Source organism: Theobroma cacao, chromosome 3, assembly GCF_053813885.1.
Source record: "Theobroma cacao isolate CCN51 chromosome 3, ASM5381388v1, whole genome shotgun sequence".
NCBI classification, from domain to species: Eukaryota; Viridiplantae; Streptophyta; class Magnoliopsida; order Malvales; family Malvaceae; genus Theobroma; species Theobroma cacao.
In genome coordinates this window covers 42,720,950-42,737,185 of record NC_142641.1, presented here as the reverse complement: position 1 = coordinate 42,737,185, position 16,236 = coordinate 42,720,950, and the positions used below count along the sequence as shown (strand labels likewise).

At 31.0% G+C, this 16,236-nt stretch overlaps 1 protein-coding gene, 1 long non-coding RNA gene and 1 pseudogene across 2 annotated transcripts; 2 read left to right on the top strand and 1 right to left on the bottom strand.

Moving 5' to 3' along the window:
• Positions 1-2,951: 2,951 nt before the first annotated feature.
• Positions 2,952-3,676, bottom strand: LOC148763847 (uncharacterized; annotated as a pseudogene).
• A 1,003-nt stretch (positions 3,677-4,679) lies between these two features.
• On the top strand, positions 4,680-5,846 carry LOC108660458 (putative F-box protein At1g65770). Its single transcript, XM_018117133.2, has one exon. The coding sequence runs from the start codon at positions 4,680-4,682 to the stop codon at positions 5,844-5,846; it is 1,167 nt and encodes a 388-aa protein (XP_017972622.2).
• Positions 5,847-7,309: 1,463 nt separating this feature from the next.
• Positions 7,310-11,051, top strand: LOC18606202 (uncharacterized). The gene is made up of 2 exons (XR_016025079.1): positions 7,310-8,057; positions 10,772-11,051. It is a non-coding gene; the product is annotated as an uncharacterized LOC18606202 (long non-coding RNA).
• Positions 11,052-16,236: the final 5,185 nt, after the last annotated feature.

The following is a 16,236-nucleotide window of genomic DNA, read 5'->3' as shown; positions in this document are numbered from 1 at the left end:
GTTAGATAATTATGTAGCTTATAAGCCAAAACAAAAATCTACAACATTGAATCAACAAAGTCTCGTATCAAGAGATCTTATGGTAGGTTAGCTGCTGTAGATAAAAACATGGTTATAACTCTCTTAAATTCACTTTTCAAAAAAAAAAAAACCCTCTTAAATCTTTTTAAAGATGGATCACAATTGATCTCTTTGAGATTGAAGTTTCTAATCCAATGTCAGGATATCCATATGAATATGATCAATATGATATTCATAAAGTTATTTTATTAACAGATCCTTTTATCATTTTTTTTTTGAAAAGTATGTTTTGACATTTATTTGCCAACATCTTAAACTAGATTTCTTAGGTCTAAAATCCTCTTTCGAATGTATACTTTTTCAGGCCAAACGTACTTGAAGTGTAAAACAAGAGAAGAGGTTTATGCAATATCTTGTACTGTATCTTTTATGCTGTATATAAACTGTCAATTTGACTTCTAATTTTTCTCATTATAAAAGTTTTGCAAGAACCTTGTTTCTCTTGTTCGGCTAGAAATTGTGTTTCTCTTTTTCTCTTTCCTCTCTCCTTCACCATCAGCATTTCCGTAGAAAAATAAATAAATTAAAAAAGCATCAAATTGTGATAAAAATATGCACGGGTTTCAAAGTTTTCAATGGACACAAAACTTTAGAGCTTTATTTTAATAGGAATTCAATTATAAGTTAAAATTTCTTTGTTTTTCAATTATATTGTAAAGCTTCACTTATATTATTAATTTGAAATGGATTCTATTTATTTTTTGGTTCTATTATTACGCTTGAAGTCAATTCCTAATTTGATTTGTACTTACCATGTCCAGAATATAAAAGCTTAGTTTCTGTATATTTGAATTCCATTACTTATTTTTTTAAAATTGTTTTATTAATAAAAAATTCCTTATTTTTTTATTGTTTATGTAAAAAAACATGGAAAATGCTGAAGCAGATTGGAAAATCTCCCAACACTCTCTCTTAATTGGTTCTTGACAAATTAGATGTCCTAAGCAATCTAATTCTATTTGATGTAGTCCGTAAGTATTGGTATTCTATCTTCAATAATTTTCTTGACTCTAAAAGATGATCATCACTTAATCAAGTTCTCATGTTGTTGATTCCAATGAGAATGAGTAACAAAATTCAATAATTATGCAACCTACAAGTCATAAAAGCAAAAATTTACAACATTGAGTTACTAGAGTCTCATATTAAGAGATTTTATAGTTCTTACGATTGGTTAGCCGTTGTGGATAAGAACATGGTCATGACCTTGTTAAATCCTTTTTAAGGATGGGATCACAATTAATCTTTCTAATATTGAATATCCTAATATAATGACAAGACACAAATATTCGCAATTAATCTTCCGAAGATGAATATAACGTTCTTAAGATTATCTTGTCAACAAATCTTCTAATGCATCCAGATAATTATGTGATTGTGGTTATATAGAGCCTTAGACACAGATTAGCTTTCTACCAACCTAGAGAGAGAAATTGATATACATAGATAAGAGGTTGACAAATTTCACTGATATTATTTTTTATAAAAATTTGATTTATGCTATTGGAATTTGAGGCTTAACAATATCTGTTGATGTTAAGATAGTCTCAATGACAGTTTGAAATCACCAAAGGTGACGATAATCATGCTGACACGTCGAACGTTAGGGGATTATGTTGATCGAGCATATCTTTTTAAATCATCAAAGAGAGATCTATTTTCAATTAAAATGGAAACTGGCATTGGATGCTCAAAATGGTGAATTGTTAGAAAAAAAAAGGTAAATAATATAGATGGAAATACAGTGTTTATAGGTGATAATCAGACCTTAACTATTTCAAATTTAGATCTTCTTGAAGGTCAACCTAATTTTATATATTTCATAGATAATTATTTTATTGCTACTGCTTATAGGCCACTTGGTCCTCGAGATATTAATTTTTTTCAATATGAAAGCTGGAAAGATAGGAACATATTAACGATTTAAAACTTGGCACAAGTATTTGTCTCTTTACATTTAGATCCAACCACTAGTTGAATTTAAATTATGTTAATTATGTTATAGCTTTGGTTTTTGCATAATATTTTATATTTTATATTATTGTTTATGTAGTCTTTAGATTGTTTTTTAAATATTATTTTATTTTTAATTAGAGATGTTATAGCTTTTGCTGTAATTTTTTTTTTCTTATGAAATTATTTAGATGATGACAATCTTATTTTAACTAAAGTTTGAATGTAAGGCACAAATAATTTTTTTAATGTTAAAAACTGAACTTGTTATGGTGAATGAGTAGAATGTAAAATCTAAAGGCTTTCAAGCAGATGTTGATGGCATAATCCATCATCCTATTTAATTAATTAATAATTAGGATTAAGAGGTTGGAAGATGAGATTTGGCTTCGATTAAATGTTGCTATGTACTGCTTAATTGAAAAGGAAAAAGAAGAAAACCTTCCTTTCCTTGGCAGCCCTCAAGTGGGTCTTGAACTCTTTCTTGAATTAATCAGTAGATATATTATTACAAGTTAGAGCAAAGCCTTTGGTGTTGAAACAGACGATCAAATTTGGGAATTGACCATCTTTAAAGGATTGATTACAATTTTAGTATTATTTTTTTAAAAAAAATTGAATTCAAACCATGTGTTTTTGGAGGCACAGCAGACTTCAATAATCGTGACTTAAAACATCTATAGGGAATCTGTGTTCTTAATTTCTTAAAGTTTTATTGTTGACAAGTGATGACAAAGAAGATAATAATTTATAAATATATAATCGTTATTACAGTTTTGCTGCTGATAAGTGATGATAAAGAAGATGATAATTTGTAAATAATAGTTTATAAATATATAATCGTTATTAACATAATCTATTTGCATGTGAACACTCTAATAATTTTTTTTTTAATTTCTCGTAACATTTCTAGTTTGTTACGTGGTGATTTTCAAAAACCCAAATAGAGGACTAGAATGGAAACAGTAGTGTTCCAAGACTGTTGCATCCAAAGATTAGAGCTCTGGGCTCCCCTTATCTTGTTCTTTTTTTTGAGAGCTGTGCTATTGTAGAGGTGCAAAAGCAAATTCCAATAAATGCTCTGCTATTTTTATCCCAGTCAAATTTATAGCTTGAGATAAAATAAACTGTTTATAGCAGAATTAATGCTGCTTGCTTGTACATTTATAGAGTGAATATCTCTATAATTATCTCCAAGCATTATGATCAGCCATAAATATTTCAAGATATTTATTAATCTATTCAATGACCCTGAAATATTTCCTTGGGCTTTACTTGATAAAGCGGATTATTCCTTAAAAAAGCTTTAGTAAGCTTTGCTGTCTCAGTCCAGAATCCCTTTGCTTCAAGCAACATGCCCTCCCGCCTGACAACACTTTTGCTCTCCAAAAATTTCTCTGTAAAGCCTTTATGCAATCCTTTGCAACACCAAGACATTGACAATATATAGCAGCAATTGCTACTGCCTACTTGCTCCATTCTTCAGAGTCAAGAGCAGATTTTCTAGATCAGTCAAGATCGACAAGCATGCTTCAAGACTTTCCCTAAACGCCCTGATAGGCAAAGATACTCCGAAGCACATTCTCCTCCATTGTCAACCTGGTTCTCAGTTGAAATGGGTTTCTTCTGTTTTACTCACCATCTCTCTTGTTTTTTTTTTCTTTATTGGTATCTACAGAGATTTTTTTTTCTGTTTTTGGTTTTTCTTATCAATAAATTTTTAATAAATTATTTTAGTTACTGGAATTAGAAAAGGAAAAGTTGAACATAACTAAAATAACAAACCATAAAAGTAAACATAACAAATACGTAGTACAAAGATATGCAATATTTACGTCAAGCTTAGAATAAGCACACCAAGCTTTCCCTTGCTCATAAAAATCCAAATTGTGGGTAAAAAGTAAATACGTAGTACGTCTTCAAAATGTTAATAATTATAAATTAAAGTAGAATTCGATAATTAAACAAGAAAATTATAAGTATGATGTATGTGAAAAGGACTTGAATTAATATAACATAATACAAAGCATAGATCAAGAATTGAAATTTGAACTAATTGGGATGTCTTTTCAAGATGTGACTATATGTAATTTCGAAGAAGCAAATTAGCAGGAATGAAAACCTTTCTCCTGCTTCTGGTAGCTCAAGGCACAAAAAGGAAAGGAAAAGAAAGAAAAATTGGTCGTCCCAGTCCTTCCGTCTCTAGACCACATCAGTTGAGCAGAAGAGATGGGGAAAGCAAGATCTTGTTTCAAATCAAATTTTCAATGGTCACAAAACTTTAGAGTTTTATTTTAATAGTAATTCAACTATAAGTTAAAGTTTGTTTATTTTCTAATTATATTATAACAGTCGAAGTGTATTATTAATTTGAATTCTATTCTGTTTATTTTTCAGTTGTATTAGGACAGTTGAAATCAATTCCTAATTTAAATCGTAAAAGCCTAGTTTCTATATATTTAAATATCATTACTTGAACTGTGCAACTCAAAAAGAATCAAACTATATCAAATACAAAACAAGGTAATTCTCTTTACTATTTCTTTTCTTCAATTTAAGCGGTCTTTTATCATAAGTTCTTACCTTTTTAAATTGTTTCATTAACAAAAGAATTTTTTATTTTTTTATTGTTGATTTAGAAAAGCATGGAGAATGCTGAAGTGGATTGGGAAAAGCTTCCAACACTTTGTCTCTTTTTGGTTCTTGACAAATTAGGTGTTCCTAGCAATTTGGTTCGATTTGGTGTAGTCTGTAAGTATTGGTATTCCGTTTTCAACAATTTTCTTAACTCAAAAAGGCAATCATCACCGAATCTAGTTCCCATGCTATTGATTCCAACAAGAATGAGCAACAGAGTTAGACAATTATGTAGCTTGCAAGCCAAAACAAAAATCTACAACATTGAGTTACCAAAGTCTCATATCAAGAGATCTTGTGGGTCTACTTATGGTTGGTTAGCTGCTGTAGATAAGAACATGGCCATAACCCTCTTAAATCCTTTTAAAGATGGGGTCACAATTGATTTACCTGAGATTGAAGTTCCTAATCCAGGATACCCATATGAATATAATGAATATGATGTTCATAAGGTTATCTTGTCAGCAGATCCTTTATCGTATCCGAATAGTTATGTGGTTGTGGTTATATATAGCATGAGATCCAGATTGGCGTTCTACAAATCCGAACAGAAAAGTTGGATATATCTAGATAAGGATCTAGAGGCTTTCACTGATGTTATTTTTTATAAAAATTTGGTTTATGCTATCGGAACTCGGAGCTTGATAATCTCTTTTGATGTTAATCATAGTCTCGACAATAATTTGAAACCAAAGGTGAAGATACTCATGTCGATGCGTCAAGGGTTAGAAGATTACGTTGATCACGCGTATCTTGTTGAATCATCTCGGGGAAATCTATTCTCTATTAAAAAGGAAATTGATGTTGAAGAGTATCATTGCTGTGCTCATTTTACGAAAAGTTTCAAAGTTTTCAAGTTGATTTTGGATGATCAAAGTGGTGAATTATTAGAGGAAAAAGAAGTAAAGAATATAGATGGAGATGTAGTGTTTGTGGGTGATAATCAGACTTTGACAGTTTCGGCTTTAGATTTTCCTGAAGCTCAACCTAATTCTATATATTTTACAGATGATTATTTCATTTATACTACTTATAAGCCATTTGGCCCTCGAGATAATGGTTTTTTTAACATGAAAGATGGAAAAGTAGGGAAACATTATCGATTCAGACCTTGGCACAAATATCTACCTCCTTTTATTTGGATTCAACCACCAGTTGAATTTAGATTACGGTAGTTTTGATTTTTGAGTGCATATGTTAATTTAATTTTATCTTTCTCATTTATGTTACTTTTAGATTGTGTTTTATATTTTATAAAATTATTTTTTATTTTAAATTAGTGATGTTATAACTATTGCAATAACTATTCCTCTTATGAAATTAATCAGATAATGATAATTTAATTTTTTAGTATTTTCTATACATTATTGTCAATTTAACAAAAGAATATGAACTAATTAACACTATATTAAGAAGCCAAAATCCATAATTATATTATCATTAAAAGCATGTTTGGTCTTACTTTTTTTTTTTAAGTTAAAGTTATTATAAAGCTCTTATGAAAAATAATAGCTATTAAAATTAAGCTAAAATTATTTGATGAATTTACTTTTTATAAGCTCTTTTTTATAAATAAGCTACTTAGCAAAACAACTCATATAAACTATAATTTTAGTTAAAATTACCATAAAAGGTATTCAATAAATAACTTTTTATTAATCTGAAATTTTTTTTGTTCAAAATAAAAAAATATTAACTTTATTTTTTTATCTATTTAAAATAAAATTTTGAAAACAATTTTTATATAATATAAAGTTTATAATTAATAATAAATCATAAAAAAAGAGATAAAAGAAGCAATGAGTCTACTACTAGAACCCTTAACCCTAATAATAGAGGAAAACTCAAAAAAAAAGAAGAGAAGTCTAAGGTGATAGTAATATTTTAGAAAAATCATATTTAGCTATTGATGTCCTTACCAACAAAGTTTACCTTTATGAACAATATTATCTCAATAACCATAATCAACAAATATTGTCTCAATTTTCACCTAATTTATCCCAACAACCATTGATCTATTTGATTAATTATTTCAATCATAATCATCAAATATTATATACATCATAAATAAGTTAAGAAAAAATAAACATAATATAATTATCATATCAAACAATAAATTGAGAAATATTAACTAATAAAGAAAGTTTTCAAAGTAAAAAAAAAAAAGATAGAAAATAAAATGAAAAACAAAATAGAAAGAAAAAGAAAAAATAATATCTAAAGATAGTTTTGAATTTTAAATCTTATTTGTTTTTTATATTTGTAAGAATAGAAAAAACCCTAGAATAATGATTTGAAAAAAAGGGAGAGAGGAGAGGGAGAATCGATAGGGAGAGAGAGAGAGGGAGAATTTTTTGATAGAAGATCTTTTTGAAAAAAGTAGCTCTCTTAATGGCTGATGTGTCTTTTTTTTTTTTAAATAGAAAGCTCTTCATTAAAGTTTTTTTAATTTTTTTTTAAAATTTTATTTTAAAAAAATATTATTTTTTAAAAACTTTTCATGAAATTTTAGTTGACTCGATTTTTACTTTTAAACAATGGATAAATTAAAAATAAGCTAGACTAAATGGACACTAAATCACTCATTATAGATTTTAGGGCGGGTATAAATAAATAATAAAAAAAAACACCTTCTCAAATTTGAATAATGTTCCTTCCATCATTCTGTGTTTCAAAAGGATCATTTTCAATCTGAGTCAAAATGATCGTAAACCCATTGATAAAGGAGAGCATTGGCGGCAAACATCAGCTCGTTCTCTCGCTCAATCTGTTCAGCTGCAACTTGCAGAGGTCTTAGTGACTGTCGCATACGCCGAATACCTTTTTTTTCCTTGCCAATCTCACTCTCATAGCCCTCGGGCGATGACCCTATTTGGACAAGCAATTTTTAAAACTATAAAAGTTCAATTTCAGCTGCAAAGCCGAACAACCTTTTGCCCCCCGTGTGGCCATCCTCCATCTCAGCCACCATTCCAATCTCTCAATCCCAATTTTTCCTCCAAGGCCCTAACAACCCAAATCCAACCAAATTTTCCTCCCCAACAAAACCCAAATATTTCTTCTTCCAAAACCCCGATAATTTCTTTCCCCAAGACCCTAACATACAACTACAACAGGTACTCAATAGAACCGACAGCAGCCACAGGCAACCTCAGAACCAGATAGACACCACCGCCTCTGACCAAGTCCCGAAGGGGGTTCGGGAAAGAACCGACCAGGCCGTGAAGCAGGCCTGAAGCGAGCATATTGCGTCCGGAAAGGGTGTTACGGCGTGGAACGTTTCGCAGGCAGCCCTTGTGGCGCTGCAGGCTGATTTATGGAGCTCGTTGGGATTGGATATGCAGGGGATTCCATCTCTTCAAAAGCTTATAACCATTGAAGGAAGGGTAATTACACAACAGAAATTTAATGTATCCATGTTTGGTTGCGATTTAGTTAATATGGATATTGAAATCCTTGAGGTAGAATAGGAAGCAACTAAATGCCAATTTTATTTTTGTTTGTTGCCGCTGATAAAGTTTTTTTAAGAAGATTGGGGTTGGTTACTTAATTTTTGTGTCCGCTCGAAAGTACGATTTAAATCACAAAGCAAATAATTTTTTTGAAAATTCCAAAGTTAAAACGTTAAAATTAATTGGAGAATGAAATGCATGATTTTACTTTTATATAAGAATGGTTTTTTTAGAGATGGTAATTAAATTTACTATTTTAGTCAAATTTGAATTTTTAATGAATTAAGAATTTGCTTTTACTTTAATAGTAAGCAACAAGCGATTACAGATAAGCAAGTAACAAAAGTGACAACTAAACAGAGCCTTATGGAAAGAGTAGAATTTATTATTTATTTTGACTTTTGAGAGTTGAAGATATTTATTGCAGTAAAAAGTTGAATTGTATGGAATTATACACTTTGATGACAAAAAGTTTGTTGGTTTCCCTTTTGGGGGAGAAGGGAATAGACAGGGCATATCTGTCTAGCTACATTGAGAAGAACTTTTCATATGTAGCAGACAATTCGAAAATTTCTAGCCTCCTGCAATTGGAGACCAAATTATTATTTGAAACATGATGATTATTTTCTTCAATCCTTTTTTTTTCCCAATTTCTTGCTTTCTTTTCTGTCAATTGTTTGGGTAAATGCATTTATTCAATGTTTTGTGGGAGTATGGCAAATTACTAAGTTCTGCGAGTTGGAGTTGGCAATATGTGAGAATGAGGGTGTTAAGACATCTAAAACGCTGGAGCTCGGCCCTTTGCTCCGTCATATCCTTGTCTTGCATTACTTTCTACTAAGCTCCGATAATACAGAAGTTTTTGAAATAACAAGTGAGGACATAATTCTCACCTTCATGAATATATGGACATCATAAAATTCAAGAAATTATTATTGATGGATTTCTGGGTTTTGTTGCTGACAAGCAAGGAAAAGCTTGGCGTGCATATTCGAAGATTGACAAATGGGTTGCATATATTTCTACTAACTTTTAGTAGGAAAACTCTCATGCATTGATAGAAACCATTGCCTTGAGATTTGCATAAAACTGTTTTCATAAAGAATGCCTCTAAAGACTAATGTCTTGGTTGTTGGTTCAAAGGCGCACCGTTGATAATTATGACCTGGTAAAACTTTCATTAGTGTAGTATAATATATCTATAACTGTTAGTCCTTAACAGTAATGGAGTTGGCCTTTTGTCAGCATAGCCTAGGAATCAATTACACTTTCAAAATTTCCTCTTTTGGCATTAAAAGGTAAAGTTTTCTATGTAACATAGTTGAAATGTTTGTTTTCTATGCACTTTCCATATGATACGCTGTAATTTGGTTATATATGATGTGGTTGGCTTTCTTTTCACCTTTTGTATGATGTCCTATAATTTGGTTATAAGGCTTTTTTGGGTATCAACATCATGCATGTGAACACATTACCTTATGAAGTCAACTTTTGACTGCCTAATTGCATCTGCTTTTAGAGTTAGTCAAATGATCTGATTTGTTAGTATAATACTTACTGATTGGGAGTAAGTGTTGGAATTTTAATTGAAACATGTGCATAGAGGAGGAGGGAGGGAGGGAGGGAGGGAGGGAGGGGGAGAATCTTTGTCTACCTATTTACATTACTTTCTTTTAAACACTTCCACACGTGCTCTTAGATAGTAGAACAGAAAGAGACTTAGGTACAGAAGTTGTTATTTACCTAAGTGCTAAATTGCAGCAGAATTTAGTAAAAGCTCCTTGCCTTCTTTCAGTTATCTTCTTTCTAGCTTTTGGTAACTTGAAGATCATGTGCGTATGACATAGCATTGTTTACTTTCAATTGTATATTAAAGCATACTTCTGTTTTTACCTTTTCCTGGTAAAAATGTTTCTTGCTACAGTTGAGGCATTTACCTAAGTGCTAAGTTGCTGCTGGATTTACTGAAAGCTCCTTTGACCCCTTCAGTTGAGGCACCTTTATTGAGACACTCTCCTTTAGTGCCTAGGGTGTGCACCTGGAAAGCGAGTAGGCACAAAAATGCTCAAGTGGTAAGGGTAGGATGGGTTTTGTAGGAATCTTAGATTGAGCCTTAACAGTCTTCAATGTACCAAAAACGGTATGCCTCAATTAAGTGACCCCATTTTTTTTAATTGTATGAGCTGTATTTTCAATATACATAAAAGGTCTTTGAATGTGTTTTAACGAGAACAAGGAAAGGATAATGTTGTCCATATGTAACTTCTTCTTGGAGGTATAAGTGTAGGGACCTTATAGCTAGAGTTTAATTTGATGGTGACTTTTAGTTAATTATGATAATGCTTTTAGCTTTATGATATATTAGGGCTAGGAATTGAGCCAAGTTTCTAAATGCATATACTTCGGGTTTTTCATCTTTGGTGCCTTGATGTTGATACTGCTTGTATCTATTGTGATATATTCACTTGGGTGAGTGCCTTGTTTATGTCTGGTCTTAGTTGGTACAACAGTCCTAGCACCTTCAGTGTGCCAATGACTGCATTGACTTTTCAAGTTTGTTTTATGGATTCCTATCTGCTAGCATCTTTATTGTGACAAGTTATTATGGGATCTAGGATATGATAAAACTTTCTTTTTCAACATTACAGGTGACACCTATCAGATATTGTACAAGTAGAAAGAATTAAAAGAACAAATTACAAGGAAGAGAAGGGGTAAGAGCCTGCAAGTTGCAGCTCAACAGATGGAGCAAGAGAACGAGCTGATGTTTGCAGCGAATGCCCTCCTTTATCAATGGGTTTACGATATTGTATAGAAAACTATTCAGATTTTCTAAGCTTTACCTTGCTTATAAAAATCCAAATTGTGGGTGAAAAGTAAGTACGTAGTACGTCTTCAAAATGACAATAATTATAAATTAAAGTAGAATTCGATAATTAAACAAGAAAATTATAAGTATGACGTATGTGAAAAGGACTTGAATTAATAACGATGTTAATAACGATTATATATTTATAAACTATTAAGCACAATTAGTATGCACATGCAAATGAATCATGTTAATAACGATTATATATTTATAAACTATTATTCACAAATCATCGTTGTCTTTGTCATCACTTATCAACAGCAAAACTTCTAGAAATTGAGAGCACAGATTCCGTACGGTTGATTTAAGTTGCGATTTTTTAAGCTGGTTGTGCCTCCAAAAACACATGGTTTGAATTAATTTTTTTAAAAAAAAAGTAGCAGTAAAATTGTAATAAATCCGTTAAAGATAGTGAATTCCCCAAATTTGAAACGTCTGTTTCAACACCAAAGGCTTTGCTGTTATAACTTGTAATAATATATCTACTGATTAATTCAAGAAAGAGTTCAAGACCCACTTGGGGGCTGCGTACGAAAGGAATGTTTGCTTCTTTTTCCTTTTCAATTAAGCAGTACACGGCAACATTTAATCGAAGCCAAATCTCATCTTCCAATGCCTTTGTCCTAATCATTATTTAACTAATTAGGATGATGGATTACGCCAGCATCTGATTGAAGAAGAAAATATACTGTTTAGATCAAGAAGCCTTTAGATTTTACATACTACTCATTCATTACAACAAGTTCAGTTTTTAACATAAACAAAAAAAGAATTATTTGTGCCTTACGTTCAGTTTTTACGTCAAGAAAATTATTGAAGACCAAATACCAATGCTTACAGACTGCACCAAATCGAACCGGATGGCTAGGCACATTTAATTTATCAAGAACTAAAAAAATACAAAGTATTGAGAGATTTTTCCAACTTGTTTTATTATTCTCCATACTTTTCTAGATCAAATTTTTAAAGCAAGATGTCCTGTTATTATTATGCTTCTTTCATCGAACAGCCAGCTGCTTAAGTTGATACCAATTTAAGTTTACCTTTTGGTCCCAATTTATTTGGAGAAGCATTATAATTTAAAATAAAACCAAGTGAACAACTACAACATCATTGCACTATCAACTCTTTCCATTATATGATAATGGAGGAAAAAGGTTCTCCTCAACTAATATATGTATATATATATAACCTAAAAAAAAAAAGCAGAAATTATTTAAATTAATTGAATGAAACGTTTGATCGGTCTAAAAGGTTCTGGAAGCCCAATTGGAGAACAATTCTGGTTAAGTAGGGTCCATCGAGTTTGGCCCATATGTTTTGTGCATGACGAGGCCCAACCCTTACTGTTCTAAACTGGGCCTTTTCTACTTTCTGGGCTCATTCCCACTCTCAGCTATTTTGACCTGACACTACAAAAGCTTTATATAAACAATTACAAGTGACAATACAGCTCATACAATTATGAAAAATAGGGTCACTTAGCCTTTTTTACTTTTTTTTTTTATTTGGGTACGATGGGGACTGTTACAGCTCAGATCAAGATTTGTACCAAACCCATCCCACCCTTACCAATTGAGCCTTTTTGTGCCTACCTTTCAAGATGCACACCCTAGGCACTCAACTGAAGGGGTCAAGGGAGCTTTCACTAAATTCTGCAGCAACTTAGCACTTGGGTAAATGCCTCAACTGTAGGAGAAGGTAAAAACAGGAGTTTGCTTCAATATACAATTGAAAGTAAACAACGTTATAATGTCATATTCGCATGCTCTTCAACTTCAACTTAACAAATGCTAAAAAGAAGACAACTGAAAGAATGCAAGGAGTTTTTACTAGATTCTCCTGCAATTAATTTAGCATTTAGGTAAATTGCTATGTGACCAAAATTATGTATGTGCAAGTGCCTATGCACATCTGTCCCTTCGAGTATCTAAGACCACGTGTGCAAGTGAGAAGGGTGAAATAGAAGAATAGAGCGGCAAGTTTTATAGCTTGGCCAAAAGGACCTAACCATCCATGGAATGAAAGATGTGACCATCTCTATCCTAACAAATCTCTCCAAGGTTGGTAACAAGTCCACTTTATGCCAAGAAACGTAGTTCAAATTACTTATCAAATTGAGTAGAGATCGAGAGGAGGAAATCCTTGACGACATCTCTAATTAAAAGTGCTAGGAGTAAAATGAACACTATGAATGCAAAGCAAGCAAGCGTAATAGAGAGGTCACATTCAAACTGAGCTGTATGTGTCTCGCTCTTGTTGCGGGATGATTGTCTAGCTAATAGATCATGATGTGGCTGTTTTTGTGTGCCATATTTGGCTGTTTTTATTGTGAATATTTTGAGCTGTTTGACCATGGGTGGACATGATTTTGTATAGTCTTCTCAGTGCTCTTTCGCAGGAAGTAACATGTGAAATGGTGATGTATATGTTCCGTTGGGATTGTATTCCAACGCCCTGCTTCATTTCTCTTTAACCAGGGTACTTGACCTTCCCAAACAATGCAATAAAATTTTTAAATTTTAGAAAAAAAATATGATAATAATTTGATTGTAACAAAACAAGGTTAAGAGGCAACTTATAAATTATAACATATATTAAAAAAATGCTTGATAGTCTAAATGTTGGTCAAAAAGATTTTGATATTATTATGGATTAATTACATATTTATTATCATATTAAGTAAAATATAGATTTTCATTCAATGTATTCTTCCTGTTAATTGTCAATCATTACAATTTTTATGATCTATAAAAGAAGTGAGAAGTCACAAAACTTATATGATTTTTATAAAATCTTATAAAAAAAATGACAATCACAAAATTTACATGAATGGTACTTATTTATCACATTAGACAACTCATTTCTTTTTCCTACTAATTCAAACAACACCCATTCATTTTATGTGAATCAACTTCCACTTCATACAAACAATATTTATTTTTTCTATATAATCATTCTTCCTTCTGTTAATTTGATAAGAGTTAATTAGAAATCTGTCAATCATTTACTCAATTTATATGTTTCAAAAATAGCTTCCAATGCGGTTGAGAATGTTAGTCGTAGAGTTAGTCGTAGAGACTATGATTCCCTCTGCCACCTTTGTGAGTATGAAGGCAAAACATTCAAGGGATTTCTGAATCACCAAGCAACAAATCACACTGCAGCGGAAACTAAAAACAAATGTGACCTATGTGAACGTGGTTTTCCAACCAAGAAAGCAAGAAAAGAGCATCGTAATAATGGTCACTAAACAATATCTAAAAATATTCACCTATGTTATATCAATAGGATTATATATTGGTACTTTTTGTTATTGTTATTTAATTACTTTAAAATATTTTAAATTGTAAGTTAGGTACTTATGTTTACTTATTTAATACATATATCAATTATTGGTGGATATTAATAATTTATATATATGTTATTTTATTTGTTACATTTACTTTAATTGTTGTTTTAGTTATAAAATTATTTTATATCAAATATAATAATTGAATTTATGATTTTTTATTAAATTAAGATTAATATTATCTTAAAATAATAATCTTAAAAAATGTCACTCATCAAACGATACAAAGAGAAAATCACCTCCGCCATAGCACAGCTTTCAATGGAAGTAAGAGAGTACAGAGCTACAATCTTCGGCTACAACAGTCTTGGAAAAAGACAACAAGCAGAGAGCAGCCTTGGAAAAAGACTATAAGCAGAGAGCAGCCTTGGAAAAAAGACTATAAGCAGAGAGCTTCCGATTAAGACGGCCTGCTTATGACATTGATGGCTTTAATTATTACCCAATGCTATGTTTTTCGTCTAATCTACTATTTGAGGTCTTGAATACAACCATAGCAAACTATAAATGTTATGAAAAAAATTATTGGGACGTGCACAAGCAAATAGATCATCGTATTAAATATATATATATACAATTATTAATCATCATCATCTTTGTCATCACTTACCAACAGCAAAACTTAATTGAGAGCACAGGTTTTATACGGGTGTTTTAAGATGAGATTATTGAAATTGGCTGTGCCTCCAAACGCACGGTTTGAATTTTTTTTTTTTTTTAAAGTAGTACTAAAATTTTAATCAATCCGTTAAAGATGGTCAATTGCCAAATTTGACCATCTGTTTCAACACCAAAGACTTTGCTGTTCTAACTTGTAATAATATATCTACTGATTAATTCAAGAAAGGGTTCAAGACCCACTTGCGGCTGCCAACGAAAGGAATGTTTTCTTCTTTTTCCTTTTCAATTAAGCTGTACCACATTTAATCGAAGCCAAATCTCATCTTCCAATGCCATAATCCTAATCATTATTCAATTAATTAGGATGATGGATTGTGCCAGCATCTGATTGAAGAAGAAAATATACTTTTTTTAGATCAAGAAGCCTTTAGATTTTACATACTACTCATTCGCTATAACACAAGTTCAGCTTTTAGAATAACAAAAAATTATTTGTGGCCTACGTTCAAACTTTTATAGTATATACAAAATATTCTGTAACATCACTAATTAAAAATAAAATAATATTTGAATAAAATTTTAAAAAAATCTAAAAATTACATAAACAAAAATATAAAAATATAAAATTAATTTATTGTTCAAGAATCAAAGTTATAATTAACGTAATTTAAATTTAACTAATGGTTGGTTCCAAATGTAAAGAGGTAGATACTTGTGCAGAGGTTTGAATAGTAATATTTTCTCACTTTTTCATCTTTCATGTTGAAAAAACCAATATCTCAAGGACCAAGTGGCCAATAAGCAGAACTAATGAAATAATCATATGTGAAATATATAGAATTAGATTAACCTTCAGGAAAATCCAAAGCTGGAACAGCCAAGGTTTTATTATCACCAACAAACACCACATCCTTATCTATATCCTTTACCTCTTTTTCCTCTACCAATTCATCGCTTTGATCATTCAAAACCAATTTAAAAACCTTGAAACTCTTAGAAAAATGAGCAAAACAATGATAGTCCTCAATATCAATTTTTTTTTTAATTGAGAATAGATCTCTTTTAGATGATTCAAAAAGATATGCATGATCAACATAATTCACTAACCTTCTACCTACCGACATAAGTATCTTCACCTTTGGTTTCAAATTATCACTAAGACTATCATTAACATCAAAACAAATTGTCAAGTTTCGAGTTCCAATTGCATAAGCTAAATTTTTATAAAAAAAATAACATCAGTGAAAGTCACAAAATCTTTATCTAGATAT